Source organism: Phoca vitulina, unplaced genomic scaffold (assembly GCF_004348235.1).
Source record: "Phoca vitulina isolate PV1807 unplaced genomic scaffold, GSC_HSeal_1.0 scaffold2, whole genome shotgun sequence".
Classification (NCBI taxonomy): Eukaryota; Metazoa; Chordata; class Mammalia; order Carnivora; family Phocidae; genus Phoca; species Phoca vitulina.
Window position 1 is genome coordinate 624,415 of NW_022589705.1, and position 26,000 is coordinate 650,414.

At 44.9% G+C, this 26,000-nt stretch overlaps 1 protein-coding gene across 2 annotated transcripts; it reads left to right on the forward strand.

Annotated features, from left to right (window-relative positions):
• The first annotated feature begins 1,065 nt into the window (after nucleotides 1–1,065).
• On the forward strand, nucleotides 1,066–26,000 carry ACP6 (acid phosphatase 6, lysophosphatidic). Of its 2 annotated transcripts, none has more exons than XM_032420024.1 (10): nucleotides 1,066–1,735; nucleotides 16,259–16,390; nucleotides 16,510–16,640; nucleotides 16,982–17,061; nucleotides 18,945–19,032; nucleotides 19,861–19,993; nucleotides 20,998–21,098; nucleotides 23,231–23,326; nucleotides 25,006–25,171; nucleotides 25,803–26,000. In XM_032420024.1, exons 1-10 carry the CDS (start codon nucleotides 1,517–1,519, stop codon nucleotides 25,944–25,946), a joined length of 1,290 nt encoding a protein of 429 aa, XP_032275915.1. In that variant the 5' UTR covers nucleotides 1,066–1,516; the 3' UTR covers nucleotides 25,947–26,000. The 2 variants fall into 2 exon arrangements, with proteins under 2 accessions (XP_032275915.1, XP_032275923.1); XM_032420032.1 differs by having other exon boundaries at nucleotides 16,262–16,390.

Below are 26,000 nucleotides of genomic sequence, written 5' to 3' on the forward strand. Positions count from 1 at the left end.
CTAGGTCAGGACTCATACTCCATAATTATGTTGTCTTCACGTTTGATCCAGTTTGATCCAGGACTAGAATTTTTTTTTATTCTTTTTTATTTTTTATTTTATTTTTTATTTTTATTTTTTGCTTTATTGTATTCTTAACGTTACTTCATCTAGTGCTATTATTTTTTTTTAATTTTTTTAAATTTATGTTAATCCCCATACATTACATCATTAGTTTTAGATGTAGTGTTCCATGATTCATTGTTTGTGCATAACACCCAGTGCTCCATGCAGAACGTGCCCTCCTCAGGACTAGAATTTAGAAGGATTTAAGAACTCGTTAGAGGACATATATTCAGACTCTTCTCACAAATGTCCCTCCTCTCATCTTGACTTTTGCCTTCAGATAGACACAGCTGGTTCCATTGTGTCCTGTTGCAAAGATCTGGAACACAGGCTTGAGGTAACCCTATATGCAAGAGAAACCAGACCAATAGGCGGCTGTGTGTTGCAAATTAAGGTGTTTAGTCACTGGGACACCCGCAGGCAAGACCTGGATTTTTCCACAAGAAACGCTATGGATATGAGTAAACACATCAGTGAGCTTAAAGTTCTACATGTTTGCGACAATTTAGGCCTCTTTAAACTTAGAAGGGGTATAGTAAGTGAAGATTAAATATAAAATGCCTAGTTCCGCCCTTCGCAAATGGTCATCACTCAGTAAGTTGGTATCTGGGCTCTTAGTTTCAGCGACCTTCCAGGACTTCAAGAAAATCTACACTCCTTAGGCTTATATTACTCCCTTCTGCCACCCAATTCTACCCCAGTCTTCACTTTTCCTACCCTATCGGCCAGGGAAACTGGCGGATTCACTCCTATTACATTGGCCACCCAGTCCTGGCAACTTGCGCCCGCTGGGGCTCAGGAGCGAGGTCCACTGTCCCGGGCGAGGAAATACTTCCAACGAAGGGGCCCGCCGCGCGCAGCCTTTTGGGAGTTGTAGTTCTCAGAACTCAGAGCCTCCAAACAGGCGTCACCGCGGGACTCGTTTTCCCATGCTCCTATGCGCAGATCTACTTGGGACAAGCCTTTGGATGGGTGAAGAGGTGTGTGGAAGCTTGCTGACAGGAAAGTGGAATCTAGTCGTCTGTGTTCGTGGAGTCGGCTGCCGAGGAACTCAGGGCTGGTTCCTGTCCCTTCGGAGCCCTGGAGGCCAAACTTGGATTCCAAGTTTAAGATTCCCTGGAGGGTGAAAGATTAGGAGCTGAGCTTCCCCCTGCCGGGTCTGCAGCGGGAGTGGCCAACCCCGACCCGAGTTTAAAACTCCCAGGGAGTCTTCGCTGCTCCCACCTCCGCTTCAACCCCTACGCTCCCACTTGGGGTCTCCCTTAGGGCCGGGAGTCGCCGCGGTCGTTGGATGTGCGTGCCGGCGGGTTCCCGGGAACTTGGGGGCGGCCGCTGAGCCCCGGCGCGGGCGGAAAGTTTGTAGTCGCCTTCTGCAGCCTCACCCCCCGAGGGCCGCCCAGCGGCTTCCACCATGATCAGCGGTGTGTTCAGCGTGCGCATGTGGGGGCCCGTGGGCTTCCTGACCTCGCTGGCTTACTGCGTTCACCAGCGGCGGGCCGCCCAGGCAGAGCCGCGGAGCGCGGACGGCCAGCATCCCGTCGACCGGAGTCGGCTGGAGTTGAAAATGGTGCAGGTCGTGTTCCGACACGGGGCTCGGAGCCCTCTCAAGCCGCTCCCGCAGGAGGAGCAGGTGAGAGGTCGGTCTGGGCAGGGGCTGGTGGGGCGAGGACCGCGTGGTCGACCCGGGCTGGACCGGGCGCCCTGAACACTCACCTTTGGAGTTTTACTCTCACTGAGCTGGATTCCTCTTGGGTCCAGACCGAGGGAAAACTGCTGTAGCCAGTTCCGCCCCCAGCTCTTGAGCAGAGGAGCTGCTGACCTGGTACTCCTAGCCCTCTTTCTTCCTCGTACCCTCCAGGTGTAAGGCACCCCGGGAACGTCCATCTGTGCCCCTGCTGGCTATGGTGTAGCACAGCTGGTCGCACTGTGCTACTTATGGTACTTATTTACAGCGCCTAGGGATCTTGTTAAGATGAGGATTCTAATTCAAGCAGGAGTGAGGTAGGCCTGAGATTCTGTATTTTAACAGCTATAGGGGTGAACTTGAGAACCAAAGTGTAGTGCATTTCTGTGTGACTGTTTTGAAGGTTGTCAAGAGTTGCGGGAACCTTTGTGACAGGAACCACGTAGCTGGGATCACAGTGGATAACAGAGCTCAATATCTTTGGGAACAGATTTTTATAGCAGCTTTCTCCCAGGCTTTGCTGGAGACCATCTGAGATCCCTTGAAGGCTGCTTTTTTTTTTTTTTTTTTTTTTTTTTGTAATAAGTGCTGTATCTTGGGGCTCTCCCTTTCTATTTTGGGTTTCTAAAACTCTTGTGGAAGGGATTTGAAGTAGGAAAATATTTTTAATTGGCTAGTCTTGTGGCTATAATGTCTTAAAATCTACCTGGTTCGGTCAGGATAATTATGACTAAAGCACAAATAATTAGTTGTTTTTTTTTTTTTTTAAGTGATTAACCTTCCTGAATTTGATTTTTGGGGAGAAGCAGTGAAGGTCTCTGACCTTTGATAGCAGGCAGGCCTGTAATTGAAGAACTGGCTTCCCAGTGAGGATAGAGGCAACCTGAAATCCCCAGGCCCCTTAGCCGTCACACTTACCTGTGGAGTGTTTTTGCATTATTGGTCCTCCAGGTTAGTTGGAGCAAGTTAAATAGATGTCCAAACCTGATATTTGGCATACTCTTCATGATCATAGTTGCTTTCCAGAAACCCTTAGGGTTGTGTCCTCACACTGTATGCTGGAAAATCTAGTTTTTAAAGCTGCTCACACATGAACTCAAACTTGCAAAGCACTTCCCACATAAATAAATAAATTTTGGCAGGCACTTAATTCTATTATCAGATTTCTAGTTAGCCTTTCTGAATGGCTATACCACTTTCTAGTATTGGAGTATCTAGTATCCACTTCCTGGTATTGGAGTTTCTTTTTTTCTCTTCCTCCCTTCTTCCCCCACCCCTCTTCCTTCCCTTCTTTTTGATGCTTTTTCAATCCCTTACTCTGCCTTTTTGTATTGGGTCACTAAATTTTCCTTATGATTTTTGTACAAAGCCCATCTCATGTGCACTCTCCCTTCTCCATTTATTCTTGTTACAGAAAAGCTGGAAAATAACATATAGGGGTGGAAGACTCATGTTAAAAGACAAAGCTATCAGTGGTAGCAAGAGAATAAAAGTCTAAATGTCTAGGCTTGGACCTAGTATGTACAGTATATATACTCCCTTAATTTAGATTCTTATAGGACTTTCTCCTGAGCCAGTACGTGTGTGATGGGTACCTTCTGCCATTATGTTGGAAGGGGCAGTTTGTAGCTCCCATAGAATGCCATCTTCACTCATCTTCTGTCTGTGTAGCCACAAAATAAGAACCATCTGAGTCCATGGCTTTGCTTTGCAATTAGGGAAGGCACTTTACTTCTCCTGCCTGCTCACATTCTCAGACTTCAGGCAAATGCATTAGACACCTTTGATTATCTCTTATAAAGTTGTGTGAATAAAAGCCAGGGATGGAACCAAGCCTCTTTCAATTTAGGCTGTGAGCAGGTGTCATCAGCTTCCTGTAACTTGTTTCTGGATGTTTTCTCTCAGGTTTTCTTTTCAAGATCCAGTTTGATAGAGGTTGTTATTGGGATTTTCTGATCTTCCTGGTTCTGATATTAACTGTAGTTAGAAGGGACTACCTGGCAACAATTCTAAAACTAAAATTGCCTTTGATAGATGTCTCCAGACTTGTGACTGGTTTATAGATGACAAGTCACTTCATTCAGTTGTCTCACAAATATTCAGAAAGTAGCATTGTCTAAAATTAGATGTTTTTTTAAATTCTTAGTTTTCTTTTTTTAAATTTATTTTAGTTTATGATGTTATGTTAGTCACCATACATTACATCATTAGTTTTTGATGTAGTGTTCCATGATTCACTGGTATAACACCCAGTGCTCCATGCAGTACATGCCCTCCTTAATACCTATCACTGGGCTAACCCATCCCCCAACCCCCCTCCCCTCTAAAACCCTCAGTTTGTTTCTCAGAGTCCATAGTCTCTCATGGTTCGTCTCCCCCTCCAATCCCCCCCTTCATTTTTCCCCTCCTATTATCTTCTTCTTTTTAACATATAATGTATTATTTGTTTCAGAGGTACAGATCTGTGACTCACCAGTCTTAGAAAATTCACAGCGCTCACCCTAGCACATACCCTCTGCAATGTCCATCACCCAGCCCCCCCATCCCTCCCACCCCCCACCACTCCAGCAACCCTCAGTTTGTTTCCTGAGATTAAGTCTCTTATGGTTTGTCTACCTCTCTGGTTTCATCTTCTTTCATTTTTTCGTCCCTTCGCCTATGATCCTCTACTTGTTTCTCAAATTCCTCATATCAGTGAGCTCATATGATACTTGTCTTTCTCTGACTGACTTATTTCGCTTAGCATAATGCCCTCTAGTTCCATCCACGTCATTGCAAATGGCAAGATTTTGGGGTTTTTGATGGCTGCATAATATTCGTGTGTGTGTGTGTGTGTGTGTGTGTGTATACACACACACCACATCTTCTTTATCCATTCATCCATTCGTCTGTTGATGAACATCTTGGCTCTTTCCATAGTTTGGCTATTGTGGACATTGCTGCTATAAACATTGGGGTGCACATACCCCTTCGGATCACTACATTTGTATCTTTGGGGTAAATATCCAGTAGTGCAATTGCTGGGTCATAGGGTAGCTCTATTTTCAACTTTTTGAGGAACCTCCATACTGTTTTCCAGAGTGGCTGCACCAGCTTGCATTCCCACCAACAGTGTAGGAGGGTTCCCCTTTCTCCGCATCCTAACTGACATCTGTCGTTTCCTCAGTTGTTAATTTTAGCCATTCTGACTGGTGTGAGGTGGTATCTCATTGAGGTTTTGATTTGTATTTCCCTGATGCAGAGTGATGTTGAACACTTTTTCATGTGTCTGTTGGCCATTTGGATGTCTTCTTTGCAGAAATATCTGTTCATGTCTTCTGCCCATTTCTTGATTGGATTATTTGTTCTTTGGGTGTTGAGTTTGATAAGTTCTTTATAGATTTTGGATACTAGCCCTTTATCTGATATGTCATTTGAAAATATCTTCTCCCATTCTGTCAGTTGTCTTTTGGTTTTGTTTACTGTTTCCTTTGTTGTGCAAAAGCTTTTTATCTTGATGAAGTCCCAATAGTTCATTTTTGCCCTTGCTTCCCTTGCCTTTGGCGATGTTTCTAGGAAGAAGTTGCTGCGGCTGAGGTCGAAGAGGTTGCTGCCTGTGTTCTGCTCAAGGATTTTGATGGATTCCTGTCTCACATTTAGGTCTTTCCTCCATTTTGAGTCTATTTTTGTGTGTGGTGTAAGAAAATGGTCCAGTTTCATTCTTCTGCATGTGGCTGTCCAATTTTCCCAGCACCATTTGTTGAAGAGAATTTTTTTCCATTGGACATTCTTTCCTGCTTTGTTGAAGATTAGTTGACCATAGAGTTGAGGGTCCATTTCTGGGCTCTCTATTCTGTTCATTGATCTATGTGTCTGTTTTTGTGCCAGTACCATACTGTCTTGATGATGACAGCTTTGTAATAGAGCTTGAAGTCCAGAATTGTGATGCCACCAGCTTCGGTTTTCTTTTTCAACATTCCTCTGGCTATTTGGGGTCTTTTCTGGTTCCATACAAATTTTAGGATTATTAGTTCCATTTCTTTAAAAAAAGTTGATGGTATTTTGATAGGGATTGCATTGAATGTGTAGATTGCTCTAGGTAGCGTAGACATTTTCACAATATTTGTTCTTCCAGTCCATGAGCATGGAACATTTTCCCATTTCTTTATGTCTTCCTCAATTTCTTTCATGAGTATTCTATAGTTTTCTGAGTACAGATTCTTTGCCTCTTTGGTTAGATTTATTCCTAGGTATCTTATGGTTTTGGGTGCAATTGTAAATGGGATCGACTCTTTAATTTCTCTTTCTTCTGTCTTGGTGATGGTGTATAGAAATGCCACTGATTTCTGTGCATTGATTTTATATCCTGCCATTTTACTGAATTCCTGTATGAGTTCTAGCAGTTTTGGGGTGGAGTCTTTTGGGTTTTCCACATAAAGTATCATATCATCTGCAAAGAGTGAGAGTTTGACTTCTTCTTTGCCCATTTGGATGCCTTTTATTTCTTTTTGTTGTCTGATTGCTGAGGCTAGGACTTCTGGTACTATGTTGAATGGCAGTGGTGATAGTGGACATCCCTGCCACGTTCCTGACCTTAGGGGGAAAGCTCTCAGTTTTTCCCCATTGAGAATGATATTCACTGTGGGTTTTTCATAGATGGCTTTTATGATATTGACATATGTACCCTCTATCCCTGCACTCTGAAGAGTTTTAATCAAGAAAGGATGCTGTACTTTATCAAATGCTTCTTCTGCATCTATTGAGAGGATCATATGGTTCTTGTTCTTTCTTTTATTAATGTATTGTATCACATTGATTGATTTGCAGATGTTGAACCAAACTTGCAGCCCAGGAGTAAATCCCACTTGGTCGTGGTGAATAATCCTTTTAATGTACTGTTGGATCCTATTGGCTAGTATTCTGGTGAGAATTTTTGCATCCATGTTCATCAGGGATATTGGTCTGTAATTCTACTTTTTGATGCGGGTTTTTGTCTGGTTTTGGGATCAAGGTAATGCTGGCCTCGTAAAATGAGTTTGGAAGTTTTCCTTCCATTTCTATTTTTTGGAACAGTTTCAGAAGAATAGGTATTAATTCTTCTTGAAATGTTTGGTAGAATTCCCCTGGGAAGCCATCTAGCCCTGGGCTCTTGTTTGTTGGGAGATTTTTGATTACTGCTTCAACTTCCTTACTGGTTATGGGTCTGTTCAGGTTTTCTATTTCTTCCTGGTTCAGTTTTGGTAGTTTATAGGTCTCTAGGAATGCATCCATTTCTTCCAGATTGTCTAATTTGCTGGTATATGGTTGCTCATAATACGTTCTTATAATTGTTTGTATTTCTTCAGTGTTGGTTGTGATCTCTCCTCTTTCATTCATGATTTTATTAATTTGGATTCTTTCTCTTTTCTTTTTGATAAGTCTGGCCAGGGGTTTATCAATCTTAGTAATTCTTTCAAAGAACCAGCTCCTAGTTTTGTTGATCTGTTCTACTGTTCTTTTGATTTCTATTTCATTGATTTCTGCTCTGATCTTTATTATTTCTCAACTCCTGCTGGGTTTAGGCTTTATTTTCTGTTCCTTCGCCAGCTCCTTTACGTGTAGGGTTAGGTTGTGTATTTGAGACTTTTCTTGTTTCTTGAGAAAGGCTTGTATTGCTATATACTTTCCTCTTAGTACCACCTTTGCTGCATTCCCAAGATTTTGAACAGTTGTGTTTTCATTTTCATTTGTTTCCATGAATTTTTTAAATTCTTCTTTAATTTCCTGGCTGACCCATTTATTCTTTAGTAGGATGCTCTTTAACCTCCATGTATTTGAATTCTTTCCAACTTTCCTCTTGTGATTAAGTTCTAGTTTCAAAGCATTGTGGTCTGAAAATATGCAGGGAATGATCCCAATCTTTTGGTACCGATTGAGACCTGATTTGTGACCTAGGATGTGATCTATTCTGGAGAATGTTCCATGGGCACTAGAGAAGAATGTGTATTCTGTTGCTTTGGGATGGAATGTTCTGAATAGATCTGTGAAGTCCATTTGGTCCTGTGTGTCATTTAAAGCCTTTATTTCCTTGTTGATCTTTTGCTTAGATCATCTGTCCATTTCAGCGAGGGGGGGGTGTTAAAGTCCCCTACTATTATTGTATTGTTGTTGATGTGTTTCTTTGATTTTGTTATTAATTGGCTTATATAATTGGCTGCTCCCATGTTAGGGGCATAGGTATTAAAAATTGTTAGATCTACTTGTTGGATAGACCCTTTAAGTATGATGTAGTGTCCTTCCTCATCTCTTACTATAGTCTTTTGTTTAAAGTCTAATTTGTCTGATATAAGGATTGCCACTCCAGCTTTCTTTTGATGTCCATTTGCATGGTAAATGATTTCCACCCCCTCACTTTCAATCTGGAGGTGTCTTTGGGTCTAAAATGAGTCTCTTGCAGACAGCATATCGATGGCTCTTGGTTTTTTTATCCAATCTGATAGCCTGTGTCTTTTGATTGGGGCATTTAGCCCATTTACATTCAGGGTAACTATTGAAAGATATGAATTTAGTGCCATTGTATTGCCTGTAAGGTGACTGTTACTGTATATCGTCTGTGTTCCTTTCTGGTCTATGTTACTTTTAGGCTCTCTCTTTGCTTAGAGGACCCCTTTCAATATTTCTTGTAGGGCTGGTCTGGTGTTCGCAAATTCTTTTAGTTTTTGTTGTCCTGGAAGCATTTTCTCTCTCCATCTATTTTCAATGACAGCCTAGCTGGATATGGTATTCTTGGCTGCATATTTTTCTCGTTTAGTGCTCTGAATATATCATGCCAGTCCTTTCTGGCCTGCCAGGTCTCTGTGGATAGATCTGCTGCCAATCTAATGTTTCTACCGTTGTAGGTTATCGACCTCTTTCCTGAGCTGCTTTCAGGATTTTCTTTGTCTCTGAGACTCGTAAGTTTTACTATTAGATGTCGGGGTGTTGACCTATTTTTATTGAATTTGAGAGGGGTTCTCTGTGCCTCCTGGATTTTGATGCCTGTTTCCTTCCCCAAATTAGGGAAGTTCTCTGCTATAATTTGCTCCACTATACCTTCTGTCCCCCTCTTTCTTCTTCTTCTGGGATCCCAATTATTCTAATATTGTTTCGTCTTATGGTATCACTTATCTCTGGAATTCTGCCCTCGTGATCCAGTAGTTGTTTATCTCTCTTTTTCTCAGCTTCTTTATTCTCCATCATTTGGTCTTCTATATCACTAATTCTCTCTTCTGCCTCATTTATCCTACCAGTTGGAGCCTCCAGTTTTGATTTCACCTCATTAATAGCCTTTTTGATTTTGACTTGGTTAGATTTTAGTTCTTTTATTTCTCCAGAAAGGGATTCTCTAGTATCTCCCATGCTTTTTTCAAGCCCAGCTAGTATCTTTATAATTGTCATTTGGAACTCTAGTTCCAACATCTTACTTAGGTCGTATTGATTAGGTCCCTGGCAGTTGGTACTGCCTCTTGTTCTTTTTTTTGAGGTGAGTTTTTCTGTCTTGTCATTTTGTCCAGAGGAGAATAGATGAATGAGAGAACAAAGTGCTAACAGGGTAACAACAGAAAAATATACACTGAACAAATCAGAAGAGACCAGAAATGGGGGAAAAGAAAGGGAAAGAAAAAGAAGAAGAAAAAAAAAAGAATATGATCAGGCTGGTGAATAGATCAGAGCCACACATTAGATTTTGGGTGTATTTTGGTCTGTTAGAAGAAACTGCCTCCCAAAATTTTAAAGAAAGAAAAACTTATATATGTACAAAATAAGGGTAAATACGATGAAGGGATGGAATATGACTGTAAAGATGAAAATTATAAAAGATTTTATAAAAGGAATTGATAAGACGTTGGTTGAAAAAAGAAAGAAGAAAAATTAAAAAAAAAAAAGGAGAGAATGTGATCAGGCAGGAGACTAGAACAAAGCCATACACTAGAGATTTATGGTATATTTTGGTCTGTTAGAAGAAACTGTATCCCAAAATTCTAAGAAGAGAGAAAAACTTATATATATACAAAAAACAAGGTTAACTACAATGAAGGGATAGAATATGACTCTAAAAATGAAATGTAAAAAATATTTAAAAGAAAGAATTGATAAGACGTTGGTTGAAAAAGGGAAAAAGAAAAATTAAAAAAAAAAGAAAATTAAAAAAAATTAACTTTGAAAGACTAAAGAATCATGGGGAAAATGCCATGAATTCTATGTGCCGTATTCTCCTAGTGCTGGCGTTCTGCTATTCTCATTGATCGGTAAACTTGGTCTTGGCTGGCTGTTCTTCCTGATCTTCTGGGGGAGGGGCCTGTTGCCGTGCTTCCTAAATGTCTTTGCCAGAGACAGAATTGCCCCACCCTTGCCCGGTCCGGACTAAGTAATCTGCTCGGGTTTGCTCTCGGGAGCTTTTGTTCCCTGCAAGCTTTCCGTACAGCTTTGGAGGCCGAGAGTGAAAATGGCGGCCTCCCAGTCTCCACCCGGAGAAGCCGAGAACTCAGGGCCCCACTCCTCAGTGTGCCCCCAGAGAAAAGCAGTCAGTCACTCCCGTCTCCCCGGTCTCCAGCTGCACTCCATGCTCACCCGGCCTGTGACCGAGCGTTTCTATTCCTGGCTCACGACCCCGTGTGGAGTCTCCAAACCCAGCAGATCTGTGCAGTGCGCTCCCGCGCTGCTCCTCCCGGGGGAGGAAGGGGAGTCTTCCCGGATCTGCCGCTTGTTGCGTCCCTGCTGGAGGAGCAGTGGCCTGACTGTGCTGCGGATCACGGTTTATGGCAACCCCAAGCTGAGAGCCTGCTCCTCGGCTCTGTCTCTGCAGCTGGCTTCCCCGCTTCGATCCCTGGGAGCTCTGCCGCACTCAGGCACCCCCGATCTTTCTGTAACCCTGAGGGTCCTGAGACCACACTGTCCCAGCGAGGGTTCCACCTCTCACTTAGCCACTGGAGCAACGTCCCTCAGCGGACGACTTCTAAAATTTCCGATTTTGTGCTCTGCTGCTCTATCACTTGCCAGTAGAGGCTGATGGAGGCCCCCTCCTCCACCATCTATCTTCCCGAATATCGCCTCGGATTCACTTCTCCGCACGTCCTACCTTCCAGAAAGTGGTCGCTTTTCCATTCATAGAATTGCTGCTATTCTTTTCTTCAATCTCCTGTTGAGTTTGTAGGTGTTCAGAATGGTTTGATCCCTATCTAGCTGAATTCCTGGGACCAGACGAAATTTAGGTCTCCTACTCCTCCACCATCTTGCTCCCCCTCCTAGATGTTTTTTTTTTTAAGTTTTTTTTTATTTATTCATTTGAGAGAGAGAACGAGTGGGAGCACAAGTGTGGGGAGGGTCAGGGGAGAGGGAGAAGCAGACTCCCCGCTGAGCAGGGAACATGACACAGGACTCGATCCCGGACCCTGGGATCATGACCTGAGCCGAAGGCAGAGGCTTAACCGACTGAGCCACCCAGGTGCCCCTAAAATTAGATGTTTTATTGAGTTGTTTTCTTTTGGCCTGAATGGCTGTTGACTTACCTTCCTTTAGCTGTGCTTGGGAATAAAGCTCTGGAACTTGATTGGCTATTTTTCCTGATTATTAGGTTAGATCCAAGTACACATTGACAAGATAAATGTTTTCAGATTTCCCTCAGCTCACCTCTAACCAAGATGGCCTCCAACTCAGGCAGGTTCCTGAGTTTTTATAAAACAAAATCCAACTTATCTCAGCTCCACTACTGATTAAAGAATTTGGGTTCCCATTTATTTGATAATGTGGCAAGGTGGGAAGCATACTGTCAGTCTCATTGTTACTTAATACTTACCCAAAGCTCAGCTAAGAGAAGCTGTATTCAGGAAGCAGTGCATGAAGGATATGCCAGTGAGTCCATTCATTCCTCTGGAGCAGTGTTCTTAACTGCTTGTTCTTGTCAGGACATTAGATTCAACTGGGGAGCTTTAAAAAATACTAATGCCCGGGTCTCCTCCTAGAGATTCTGATTTAATTGGCCCAGAGCATCCAGACATGGCAACAGCCTCTCTGGTGAAGCTTTAGAATTATCTGGACTAGATAATATTAAAAAAATTGAGGCCCCACTCCAGGAGATCCAGATGTGATGAGCTCAGGATGGTGCTCAGGCATCAGTTTCTTTCTTTCTTTTTTTTTTTTTTTTTAAAGATTTTATTTATTTATTTGACAGAGAGAGACACAGCGAGAGAGGGAACACAAGCAGGGGGAGTGGGAGAGGGAGAGGCAGGCTTCCCACCGAGCAGGGAGCCTGATGCGGGGCTCGATCCCAGGGCCCTGGGATCATGACCAGGCATCAGTTTCTTTTAAAAAACTTTTTCTGTGATGCCAGTGTGCAGCCAAGATTTAAAACCATTGCTTTATTCTAAATTCTACACCCAGAAGGGTTTTGTTTACTTCTATGTAGATTTTTTTCTTTTACCTTTGGAATGTAGCATATCAATCCCAGTATAGTATTATCTTCAAGAAATGTGCTTTGGTGAGTTGCCATCATTCTGTGTTTGAGGAAACTTGAGAAACAATCCCACAGAACTCATTGCTGTGACTACTGAGAAGATGTTCATTATATTACTCTATCCTCTTTATGAGGACCCTTGGGAGGAATTTGTCTGTTAGCATTAGAAATGGTGTGCTTCTCCTGAACTGTTGTCTTGCTTTTATCTTTAGGCTTGTCTAGCTGATTGAGTTTCTCCTTTACATAAAAGCCAGAAAGCTTAGTGCCGAATCTTTGGCCCACCTAACAATTAAGTATATGGATCTTAATAGTGTACATTTTTGAGAAACTTTATTTCTGTGTCCAGTTTTTGTCCCTATATTTGTTTGCTTCTGTCTTTCTTGCCTATTTTGAATTCGTTGTTTTACTATATTTTAGGTATTGCTATCATCTACCTGATGTTCTTAAAAATGGGGCATAAATAAGTAAGTAAAATTATAAAGTTAGTCTTTGCCGCTAACTTGGAAGCTGAAGAGCAAGAATAAGAATGAAAGTGTGCATGTGGGGTGGACACCATGTATGGACCTGGTGTATCATCTGTTAAAATTTTGAAAACATGTACTGCAGATTTGACATGACCTAGACTTCCAGGAGTCATCTCCTGGGAAACACCAAAGATCCTCTGTTGGTGGATATCCTTAACAAGAGGAGATTTCTCTCTTTCTCTCTCTCTTTTTTTTTTAAGATTTATTTATTTATTTGAGAGAGAGTGCGAGCAGGGGGAGGGGCAGAGGGAGGGAGAAGGAATCTCAAGCAGACTCCCTGCTGAGTGAGGAGCCCACCACCGGGCTCAGATTCTGAGACCATGACCTGAGCCGAAGTCAAGAGTCAGATGCTTAACCGACGGAGCCACCCAGGCGCCCCAGGAGATTTCTTAGTGAGGCTGAATAGGCCCTGTGGACTTGGTGTCAGAACCTGAGCTAAACACTGGACTTACAAGGTTGGATGATTCAGTGTTGGCTGTAAAAGAGATGTGCTGAAGGAGAGAGAAAAGAGATTCCAATTCCAGGAAGCCCTGGGAACACAAAGGAGGTACCTCAAACTTAAAATGTCCAAAACTGAATTCAGCTTGTCACCTGTCTTCTGTGTTGGTCTTAGTTTTAGTCATGGAGGACCTCTTGTCACCTTAGGCACCCAGCCTCAAAATCAAAGTAATTTTTTTTCTTTATTCTTCCTTGTTCACCTACCAACATAGCCCCCAAATAAAACTTTTATCTACTCACTTGCCAGGTTTGGCTCACATGTCTTGCATCCACCCCTTCTATTCCTACCGCTCTAGATGAGGCCTTAGGCCCTCATCAGCTCTATTGTAGACATCTTGAAATTGGCTTCTGCATCAGTCTTCCCATTCCAATTATGATCTGTGCTGCTGGTTTTCAAACTATTCTTTGGAGACTGTAGCCTAGGGGGATGCCAAGTGGCTGGGGCTCTGTATTCCCACTCCTACTTCAACTGGAGGAACTCCAGTTTTTGCCTTTGTATATGGAAATCTAAAGTCAAATTCTATTTGGTATTTGCTAATTAAAAAGTTTGAAAACTGCTCCCAGGTTGAGGCAAACCAAACCACTTCTTTCGTATATGCATTCTTTGCCATCTCTGCTTTGCTCAAACTTCTGCCTATTCTTGGAATTCCAAATAACACCCTCTCCTTACCTACCTCTTACTCTCAAGTCCAGGTCTTTGCTTGTCTAAATCCTCTTCACCTCAAAGGCCATTCCTGTCATGAAACTTTTCGTGAATTCCCAGCCAGAAGAGAAGGTCATCTTGTCTTTGAACTGCTGTGGCCTTCATCTGGTTTCATGTGGCACATAGTTTCTGTTTTGGTGCTGCTATCATTTTCATTCATAGCTCGCTGTCTCTACTGACCTGAAAACCCAGAAAAGGCAGGGTCATATTATCTCCATCTTTGTGTCTTCCACAAGGTCTGGCAAATTGGTAGAGCTGTTAATTGTACCTACTGTGTACCAAGCCCTTTGCTGGGCCTTCAAAATGCAGGGGTAAATAGACAACCCCGTCTCTGTTCTCAGAGCAGGACTGCTGAGCAGGACAGACTAGTAAAGAAGCTCTTCTAATACAGTTTGGTATGGGCTACCAAAAGAGGCACTGAAGCTACTTTGAGAGCATGGGGCCATGGTCACAGCCTCTGGGAACATTTAAGCCATCTTGTGGAATGAGCAGAAGTCTTTCCAGATGAAAGGAAAAAGAAAATTTCAGGTAGAAGAAACATGAAGTTGAAAGGCCAGGAAGTGTGAGGATGGTGCTATAGGAGACAGAGCTGTATGGCTAGAGACTAAGTGTGTAAGACAGGGAAGAAATGATGAAGAGAGAGAGGGAGGGAGGGGCAGAATCCATCATGTCGTTGTGAGCCCTTGAAGGGTTTATGCAGGGAAGTTATAGGATCAGAATTTTGAAAGAAGGAGCCATGATTAAAAGACAGTGGGAAGAAGGTCTGTGCTCTGAACACACAATCTTCTGATATCAGTTGCTGTATCACCCCCCCCCCCCCCCCGGGGGAAGAGGCTCAGGTTTGGGGAACTGGCTGTGGGTGGGAGTGAGACAATGCCTTTTGAAAGAACGGAGGGCTTCCTTTGTGTGAAAGGAACCTGGGATTCCCAGTGGTACTCCTGATATTTCTGGGAGAGGCAAAGATAAATACAATGATACATGACATAGTAAGTTTACAAATGTTAGTTTTAAAACAAAAAAAAGTAGTGGGGAATTGAACTAGATATTACTGTGACTTTAAGTATTGTAGGAATTCAGATAAGACAACCTACTAAAAGCTGGAGTAGTCACTGATGGAAAGTAAGACTTGAGCTGTCACTGGACTTGAAGAGAAGTTGGATGGGCACTAGGGACAGGAGTCCCTCCAAGCAAGGAAGCAAGCTAAAAGAAGATGCAGAGGAAGCGATGGGCATTGTCAGGTCTGGGGAGGGGAGGAGAGAGGCACAGTGACGGTACAGCAGGGGACGGGGGCTGGGCCAAGGTATAGAAGTCCTGGAAGGCCAGGTGCTTATTTCTTGAAACATTAGGAAAAAGCTATTGATAGGATGAAAGTGGCTTAGCAAGATTCATGGGGGTGGTGGAGATAATCTGTGTAATAAGGTTTTACACTCTGACAGTGAGATAAAAGAAGGACCTTTGGGAGTGACTTTTTCTAGCCAGTGATCAACAGAGTTTAGTGCATGGCTGGTGGAGCAGTGGGGGAAAGTCAGAGGTTCAAGTTTTGGGGCCCAGGAGAATTGTGGTATCGTTGCAAATCACATAGTATGTTGGGAAGAGGAGCTGGTGTATGGGAAGAAGAAAAGACTTTTGTTTTTAAAATTGAAGTCATCACATGTGACTCAGTGAATGTAAGAGTTTCGTGGGCAGTTGGAGCTCTGAGACCTGTGGCCACGTGTGATGTTTCGAAGCCTTTACAGTACAATGCAGCAGGAGCCAGACTGCAAGGAGAGAAGGAAGATGCTGAAGAAGTGAAGGTTTCTTGGGGGCAGCTACTTGTTTGAGAAATTAGATGAAAGGAGGGGAAATAGGTGGTAGTTACAAGGGACATTAAGTAGAGCCCTTAAGGGCGGGGAAGCGTAGAAACCTGCAGGTCGATTCCTAAAAAATTCTTACAAGTATATGCTCACTGAGATTATATTATACTCATTCATTTGTTCACTCATTCATTCATTCACCAAGTGTTTGCCTGCTAGGCATTCTGGCCATTTCTCCCCTTTACTGCTGTCTGGGCTTAGTGCCAGACAACATCTGAACAGTAAGTGCTAGTGGGGCAATAACAGGACTTGGGCTAAGGATGCCTGGAATAATAAATTATGGTCTTTTCTTCCCTAAATTGGAACTAGAGTTAAAGTTTCTTTCTTTCCTTCCCATGGGAGAGCTGTGGGTGATTCCAGCTGTCTTCGAGGTGCTGCTGGATATTACTGCTGTAAGTTTCAAGAAACTTCTAAACAATGTGTTGTTTTTTGCGGTCACAGCAGGCAGAGTGGAATCTCCAACTATTAGAGGTCCCACCCCAAACTCAGTTTGATTACACCATCACCAATCTGGCTGGTGGCCCGAAACCGCATTCTCCTTTCGACTCTCAATACCGTGAGACCAAACTGAAGGTGAGCAATGCTTCCCTCCTCTGGGAAGCCCACTGTAAAGTTTCCATGGTTTTCTCTGGGCTGAGTTTGGCAGACTGTGAGGTATTTTCATTCTTCTCTATCTTTCTGCCCCACGTTAGGGGGGCATGTTTGCTGGACAGCTGACCAACGTGGGCATGCAGCAGATGTTTGCCCTGGGAGAGAGGCTGAGGAAGAACTATGTGGAGGACATCCCCTTTCTTTCGCCAACCTTCAATCCACTGGAGGTCTTGTGAGTCACTCGAAAAAGGGATGTTGCACGCAGTTTAAGGTCTTAAGCATGAGGAAACCTGACCCCCCCCCCCCCCACCAGACGGTTCCCATTCTCACCCAACATAGTTTGGGGAAGTTATCCTAGTGTAATAGGATCCTGTGAACATGTGGCCAATGGAGGTGACATTCATTGGCTTTTGGGTCCCTTGGGACAGCCATCATACAGAGAGATAAAGGATTCTTCCCAGCCCCATAGCTCCCCTTATGTGATCTTAAAGCCTCCCAGCTGCTCTATAGGATAAGGTAGTATATATAATTGAATCTTCCTTCTATGAATGTCTCTACCTTTTTTTTTTCCAGTGTCCGTTCCACTAATATATATCGGAATCTGGAATCTACCCGGTGTTTGCTGGCTGGACTTTTCCAATATCAGAAAGAAGGTTTGAGTTTGGAGTCTAGAAGTCAGCCCCTATCCCAGAGGAGCTTTCTTCTTCCTTCCAAAGCCCTCCCTGCCCTCTTTCTTGGTGCCTGTTCCTTTGGTTTCTCTTCTCCTGCATATGTGGCTTCCATGCTGTACCTACTGTGGTGGGCGCTCCCTTGTCCGGCCATCTGCTGCCCTTGCCAGCTTGACCTCCACATCTGCAGCGATGTGTCAGCCACTCTGATGTGCGTCTGGCTTCTGACTTCTTAAGTTTCTACACAGGCTGCATGAGGCGGCCCTAGCCAGGTCTGGCGAACAATATTGGGGCTTTTTGCTCAGGTAGGACACTGCTGAAAAGGAAGGAGGCAGGAGGGACACTTAGCTGGGACCCAAGCCTACTATTGCTCTGGTCTTGGTGATAATCCACAGCATGACCCAGATGGTATTAACAGTATTCCGTGCAGCCCTTCCTCCCTGAGAAAGTCTAGTGAGTTTGGGTTTTGACATGTTCAACCAGTGAATGATCACAGCTAATGGTACCCAACCTTTTACCACTAAGGACCACATTTATTATTTTCCCTCATGGATCTCATGTGTTGAGGCCCTTTGACTATCAAATGGAACTGCATTTTGTCATTTGTACTTGATTCAAATTTACATTTAATTGCCAGTCTGAGTTTCATATCAACATGACCTCACCAATATTAAAATACGAAAGTGGTGCCATAAGGCAAAGGTTCTTGCTTAGCTTCTTTAGCGGTATCTCAAATAGATATAAAATTTCCATCAGCCTTTAGAAAAATAAACTATGTAAAATAATAGAAACCTCTAGGCCAGAGGAGGCTGGCCTTACCCCACGCTGGGTTGGGTACAGCTGCTACTTCCGGCTGAAGTTGGCTGCTGAACACAAACAGCATGTGTCTAAGTAACATAAAGCAAACAGAGTGGGCTGCCCCTTATTTCCTGGGAGCCCCTGAGCTTTGGAATAATCCACAGTGCCTGGCCTCCTGAAAGCTCTTCACTTGCCGAGTTTCTAAAAGGCAAATGTCCTCTCTTCAGAAACACCAAAAGTATGATTGGAGTAGGAAGGCTGTTTCTTGGAGGCAGCCTGACCTACTGGCAGGTCTCAGACTGGGACTGCCCCACATTCCCAACAGGGAGGGAAGTGGTATCATCACTAGCCACTGGACCCAAACATCCTGGGACTCTAATTTGACCATGTACCAAACCTTTTTTTAATAGCTTTGTGTATACTAACTTGTTTAATTCTTTTTAATAACCCTATGACGTAGGTAATATTATGCCTAATTTACAGATAAGAGAACTAAGGCACAGAGAGGCTAAATGACTTTCCCAGGGACGCAGAGTGTGTGGTTCTTGGCAGTTCACCTGAAAACCTGCCTTTCCTTTTGGGCAACGCTGTGGGGCTGGCAGGACTTGTGGCCTTGTGGTCACTTTTCTTAGATTGTCATGTGCTGAGTCACTGTATTGGTCTATAGGATTGGACTTTGAAAAGCAAGGAAGTCACCTAGTTCTGATAGAGTCAGGGATACCCCATTCTTTGTTAGAACGCCCAAGTGCTGGTAATACCTTAAGGCAGGAGTCTTTGGGAATGGGTCAGGAAAGCGCCAGTCTGATCCAGGTCTGTGCCTGCTCTAGTCTATCTGTGGCCCAATAGGAGGGATTGTTCCAGACAGAACAGGCTGCTACTTGCTTTCTCCCTTTCTCAGACCATAGGAGAGCTTCTGCTGGCAAGGCCAGGGCGTGTTGAGGGCAGGTACTGTCCTTAAGGAGTAACCTTGATGATCTGTCTCCTGAAGCAGACAAGAGAAGAAGGGGGTGGGGATGCTGGGAAGAACAAGCTGAAGCCTCTTCCTGCCTGTGCTCCCACCTTCCTTCCAGGACCCATCATCATCCACGCTGATGAAGCAAGCTCAGAAGTCTTGTACCCCAACTACCAAAACTGCTGGAGCCTGCGGGAAAGAATCAGGTAACTTCCCTGGGTTCTTGCTCACCAGTGGGGGACAGACAGCCTTTTACTCCTGCTGGCAGACTCTGCCTGAACTCAGGGCCTGCCTAGGCTTACCATGTTGGTGGATAAGGGGTGGGAAGGACTGCTTTACACGAAGGCCTGACATTGCTGTCCAGGAAGTGAAGAAGCTCTTGTTCACAGTGCAGGCTCATAGTGAAGGTACAGCGAGCTCAGGAGTAGCCACATGCTGGGCTGGAGAGATGGTATGTAGAGCCTGAGTGGGGTTTGCCTTTACAAACCATTGTCCTCTCGACCATCCTGCTCTCAGGGGGGGCAGATGAAAACACTGACAGTAAGTAAAAGATGATTAAGCCAGTGGTCGAACTGCAAATCCAGATGGGCAAGCAGAAGACACAGATTTTCCTTCTCTTCCTAATTTGCTGCCCTGTACAAGAGATTGGTTTGGGCTGATGGTGCTTTTCAGTGTTCAGATATTTCTGGACTGCACGAAGACTATATAGTATGTGTTCCACAGAAGAGAGAGAATGTTGTTTTTAAGCAGACCTAGGCCATGGTTGTATTGCTTTTGGTATAGTAGAAGAAAATGCTAGAGTGGAATCTGGAAATTCAGGCTTTTATTCTAGCCCTGGTACCTGCTACCTTACTTTCACAAGTCATTTGAACTCATAGAGCCCCAGTTGACTCATGCGTAAGATGGGAATAATACCAACTAACCCCAATGTCTTGTTATTGAGGAATGAATGAGATCCCAAATGATGAATGAGATACACTTTGTAAACTGTGTATTACTATACAATATACGGGATTACTTTTTATTTTTGGCAGAGGCCGGAGGCAGGCTGCCTCTTTGCAGCCAGGAATCTCAGAGGATTTGCAAAAGGTGAAGGAAGGGATGGGCATCACCAGTAATGATGGAGTAGACTTCCTCAGCCTCTTTGACAATATGGCTGCTGAGCAGGTTGGATGACTGTCCTCCCCCAGCCCTGGGGGGCGGGGGTAGGCACCTGGACTGGCTGGCTCCTGAGTTAGAACTGGGTAGAGGGGAGAAGTGGAGGCAGCTGTGGTAGGACTTACAGGGAATAGCTGTGGGAACTGAGGGCTAGGCCCCAATCAGGGAGGACTCCTCACTTGGTTAGGCGCATGGATACTTAACTCTAGATCAGAATTTCTTGAGGCATGTTCTCCAGAATACCTGTGATGTGAGTGTGTATATTGTGGGCAGGCAGGGGTGGGGTGGGTGCTGGGTAGGGGGGCGGTTGTTGCCTAAAAGTTTTAGAATCCCCATTATATCACTTTTTGGAGAGTCTATATGCGCAGCAGCATATTAAAGATTCTAAGAAGTAAAGGAAGCTGGTCGGTCTTTAAATCTATTTCCCCCAAACTTATTTAGCCATAGAATCTTTTTTATCTAATAAATACTGAAGACCACACAATGGGAAAGCCTTCTCTAGATTCAAAAGCCAGACTCCCAAAGGTGCAGTGTAGCCTGGATCCTCCTTCCCTCTCTTGTCAGGATGACAGTGCGCCCTGAAGGCAGAAATGCCCTGTGCTTATGGATAAAATAGGTGGAAGGTTATAAGATGAGGGCTTATATAAAGTATTTACACGGCATACTTTTTAGAAACCCATTTTGGGGAAAATGAAATTCATGTATAAATTTATGAATTCCTTACTGTATATTTTATTTACTTGTTTTTTATGGTTTTAAAAAATACAAATGTTTTTCATTTCGAAGTAGGTGGGAAGCCATCAGAAAGGGAGGAAAAACAGCTTTTTTTCCCCCCTGGGCCTTCAGATCTCTAGGAATTGCTTCAGAAGGGCCTTGGGGATGTAGCTTTTTGAGCTGTTAAGGCCCTCCCCAGGAGAAGACAGGCCCCTGAAGGCTCTGTGGAAGCTGATCAGCTGCCAAGCTCAGTGAACGAGAAGCATTTCTTTGTAAAACTGTCCCCGTGGTCCTTTCAGGTGCACAGCCTCCTGAGCTGCCCGACGCTGAAGAGATTTGCACGGATGATTGAGCAGAGAGCAGTGGATACAGCCTTGTACGTTATGCAGAGGGAAGACAGGTGAGCAGCCTCGTCAGCCGCGGGCATCAGGTCACGCTTGGCCAGGCCTCTCAGTATGCGGGGAGGAGGGTCCCCCCAGCCTGCTCACGCCTGCGAGCTGAGTCTCCACATGTGCTGAGGTAAAATCACCATGTTCTGCTGGCCTGTTGAATGGATTCAGCCCTAAGTCCTTACACTTCTGGAGCTGGGACTGGTGACCTGGGGCTTCCGTTCACTGTTATACAGAACCGGGAGCCACCACTCGACGGGGTTTCTCTTAATCACTGACTTTTTCCCCTTTTGCTTTAAGTTTCAAAGGGTTTGGATGGGGAGAACTGATGGAAGAATAATGATTGCTCACTTTGGTCATCAGTTTACAACTTACAAGTCATTTCCCTGTTCTCGCTGTGAGGGAGTTGTCAATATCCCTGACCGCATCCGAGTCCTGGCTTGAGAGATGAAGAAACTGGACCACAGTGATGTGGGCTGTCTCACCTAGGCTTGGCTAGCAAGTGGCAGAGCCAGGACTCAGACCAGATCTTCTGTCAGTCCTGTGTTTTTTTACGTTTCTAGGACTTAGGGCTTTGTTTTTAGAAGGTCTGTTTCTTGCCTACCAGAATGGAGAGTTTCTGTCTTACCAAATTAAAAAAAAAAAAAACACAAACAGCACCTTTCTTCGATAGGTTAATAACATTTGACTTGCACTCAGAATAGGTAACTCGGTAGAGGAGGAGATGGGAAGTAGAGGATCAGTCCAGGGAAGAAAAAGAGGATCAGTCCTGCGGAGGAAAAAGCAGCTAACATTTCAAGAATTTGCAGGGCCTGGTGCATAAGAGTAAGAACCTCTGGCTGCTTTTCTCCTCCTCAGAGTCAATGCATCCAGAAGGCTCCAGCCGTGCCACCCAGCTTGCTGCAACTCACTATGATTTGCCCCTTTCCCTCATCTGTTCCTGAAGTGGCCGCACCCAGACCTAAATTGTCACTCACTGTCCTCCCCTATACACACACACACACATTTAGTAAATATTTTAGGCTTCACAGCGCATGCATTATCTTTGCAGCTACTCACCTCTACCAGTGTAGCATGAAAGCAGCCATAGATGATATGCAAACAAGTGGGCACAGCTCTATTCCAATAACACTTTATTTACAAGACAGGCAAGTGGGTTGGATTTGGACAATGGCCATAGTTTATTTTCTCCCAGTGTAAAGCATTTTAAACAAGATCTGATTCTTCTTTCCATTTTGGTTAGCCCTAGTTTCATAAAACTGATGTTTCTTCAAGGACAAATTAGATGGCCTCACAGTGCCATCCAACTTGGCTTGGCCTACGTACATTCTTCTGGAAAGTCTATGTTGCGTACGGTGTTGGTTGCCTACTCCTCATCCATTGCTTCAGCATTCTTTGACTTATGATGGCGGTCATTTGTTTACCCAGTCACCATGAAAGAAAGATTGGTCTAAGCCAGTCATGACGACCCTGCTCCGTTTTGTCCATGATTGGGCTCTGGAAATTCTGGAAGAGGTGTTTTCCCCCTCTTTGATCAAAGGTGAGAGGCACCAAAACCAAGCCTTTTGGTGGCTCACTGGCACAGCTCCCTGCTTTGTTTAGCACCGTGACATGACAGGCTTGGAGTTGCAGTAACCACCTTGTGATCCTGAGGTGGCAAACCCGAGGGTCAGTGCCAGCCCTGCGAGCGGGCCCTGCTGATGAGCTTTGTGTGACACCAAATAGATAAGACATGTCCTCACAGTCCAAACTCGAGAGAAGGGGGACTGGCACCTGGGAAGCAGAGCTCAGGATGCTGTTCCTTCTGATCGCTTTTCTGAGGGCCTTCTGGAATTCCTGGAAATCACTCTACCCTGTCCTTCCCAGCTTTTTCCTGGAGGCCTAGTTCTTCATGACTTATCCCAGTTTCCAGTCCCATCGCAGATATGTTCCATATCCTGGTGCTTTTGTTGTTGGAAGTGTCTGTGCACAGAGAACCCTCAAACTGAAGGTGGTGCCATTTCTCCCCTCCCTGCCAGTCGCTGTCCCTCACACATTACTTGTCTCCTTCTCAGCTCTGTCTGATTGGGCTCCTGAGGTCCTGGGGGCAGACCCAGCCCACCTTCCTGTGGCTGGCTGTTCCAATGTTGTTTACTTGCCATAGGGAAAGCCTTCAGATGGCCGTAGGCCCATTCCTTCATATCCTGGAGAACAACCTGCTGAAAGCTGTGGACCCTGCCACTCCACCCGGCAAGACCAGGTACCTGCCACAGCAACTCCGCTTTGTGCAGCTGAGGGCAGGAGGGGCCTCTGGCCGCGGGGAGGCAACGCAGGTTCAAGGGGGGCAAGAACCAGGCTGACAGGGACTGGATGGAGCTTAAGAGGTCATGCGTCCCAAAGATGTTCACAACATTGTTACCTTTCTTCCTGTGGCACCCGTCCTACCGTGGTTTGAAATTTTTATGTTAGCAAGAAAGAACTCTAAATTTGTTTTCCCACCTTTTTTTTTTTTTTTACTAACTGAACATGTGTGAAAGAGTAGCTAATTATGATGTCGCACCGATACAACGGCTTAATAGATTGTTTAGTACGAACACCTTCACTGAGTGTCGAGAAGGGTGTGATACCCACCTGGCATTTTTAAATGTTGGAAGTACCTCCTGAACCTCCATCGCCACTTTTATAGCACCTGGAACCCCAGTTAGGGGCACAGATTTGGAGTGTTACATGTCCTGGGCACTTGCTGAGCAGAGCGTGGTCTGCGGATGAACAACTTCACCACTGCTTGGGAGCTTGTTAGAGTCTGACTTACTGAATCAGAATCTGCATTTTAACAAGATCCTCAGGGGATTGGTATGCACCCTACTATTAGAGAAGCACTGTTGTAGGCTGCCTTTTTTTTTTTTTTTTTTAAAGATTTTATTTATTTGAGAGAGAGTGAGAGAGCACAAGCAGGGGGAGTGGCAGTCAGAGGGAGAAGCAGGCTCCCCCGCCGAGCAGGGAGCCCAACACAGGGCTCGATCCCAGGACCCCGGGATCATGACCTGAGCCAAAGGCAGACGCCCAACCAACTGAGCCACCCAGACGCCCCTAGGTTGCCTTCTTTAGAGAGAGAGAGACTGTATGGTAGCTAGAAACTTGAGAAGAGCTTGAGAACGGGAGGGGCCAGTGAGGTGAAAATAGGAACATTCAGGAACTTTGGGCCAGATTTATAATAGCAGATCGTGCCACTGCCCTTCCCTATCCTTCTCAGCACCTGCAGTGACAGTACCTTTCTAACTGGCCCTTGCCACCTTGCCCCCTCTTGACCTTGTATCTGTAGAATACTATAGGATCCAGTGCTGGTCTTCTACTTTAGGAGTCAACACATAAAATCCTTGATCTTTCCTAAGAGATAGTTACAGGGGACAGGCAGCTATCGATTAGAATGGCATCTTTCTTGCAGATGAAAGCCATTGGAGAATATGTTGAAGGCCAAACAGGCTTCTTAATACTCCTTTGAAATGAACTTAATTCCCCCAAACTGCAAGCCTCCCCAGCAAGGAGGAGAGCGTGCTCTACTAAACTCATCACACAGCTGAGAGTAGGAAGAACATTTGCCACAGGCAGGCAGATCCAACGGAGAGAAGAGAGGTAGGACCAAGCCATACATGCTTGATTTCTACTTTAAAGGTCACTCGGGGAGGAGTGAGTGGGTGGCTGGGCAAGCAGGTGGGCAGGAAGGGATCAGGAGAGCTACCCCAGTGGGGAAAGAAACAACATAAATTGTTGAATAAGGTCTCCCCCCACCATCTCCTTCAGAGTTTTATACCAAGCTCACTGACTTCTAGATGTCACCTGGTTTCTGAGGCAATGTTGTTTCTTACTCAAAGGGGGCAGATGGTGTCCTGCCTTCCAGAGTCCTGAGGTAAAGGACTGTGGACTGTTTTCTCCTTGCAGAAAGCTGTACCTCTACGCAGCTCATGATGTGACCCTCATGCCTCTCTTAATCACCCTGGGGATTTTTGACCACAAATGGCCCCCATTTGCTGTTGATCTGACCATGGAACTCTACCAGCACCGGGAATCTAAGGAGTGGTTTGTGCAGCTCTATTACCGCGGGGAGGTAAGACCTGTGAGGTGCAGTTGGGTGGTAGCTAGGCACCCTCCCTCCAACCCCACCCACGTGGTGTAGCACCACGTCTCCCTCCTCAGGCTCAGTGGAGTCTCCTTGGTACAGTCAATTCTCTGGATCCAATGGAATGACTCACAGCCATACCCAGGATAAGGCAGAATTGGAAATATGGTGGCAGGCTGGGACTTGGGCCTTATCGCACGTCTGCTACAGACTCCTTCTAGAAACAGGACCGCCCTCCTCTTCCCCTGAGTGTCTCTGGGATGGTGTCTTTGGGAGGCAGTGTGCGTTGTCAGTGCTGTTGGCGCCTCGGCTGCTTTCGTAGGTTGCTGTCCAGGGCAGATGCTAGAGCACCCCCCAGTGATTAGACTTCGCCCTCCCAGCTTAGGGGTACAATGTGACTGTCTCCCCAGTCAATTCAGCAAGCAGTTCTTGAGTGACTGTCACAAGCAGGGCATAGTTCTCCTACCCTGGAAGCTGACCTGGTGGTGGGGCCTTCTTGGCTGTTCTATGTGTGTGCATGCACACACCATTGGGTCAAAGCCTCTCAGGCCTCTGGGCACAGGTGAAAATAGCAGGCCGGGGTCCTCAGTGGCCCTGCTGAGTTTTGTCTCTTCCACAGGAGCAGGTGCCAAAAGGTTGCCCTGACCGGCTCTGTCCACTGGACAAGTTCTTAAACACCATTTCAGTTTACACCTTGAGCCCAGAAAAATACCACACACTCTGCTCTCAAGTCCAGGTGATGGAGCTTGGAAATGGGGAGTAACTGATTTATACAAACAAGATGTGTTGGTTTTTCAATAAATGCCTTTACACACTG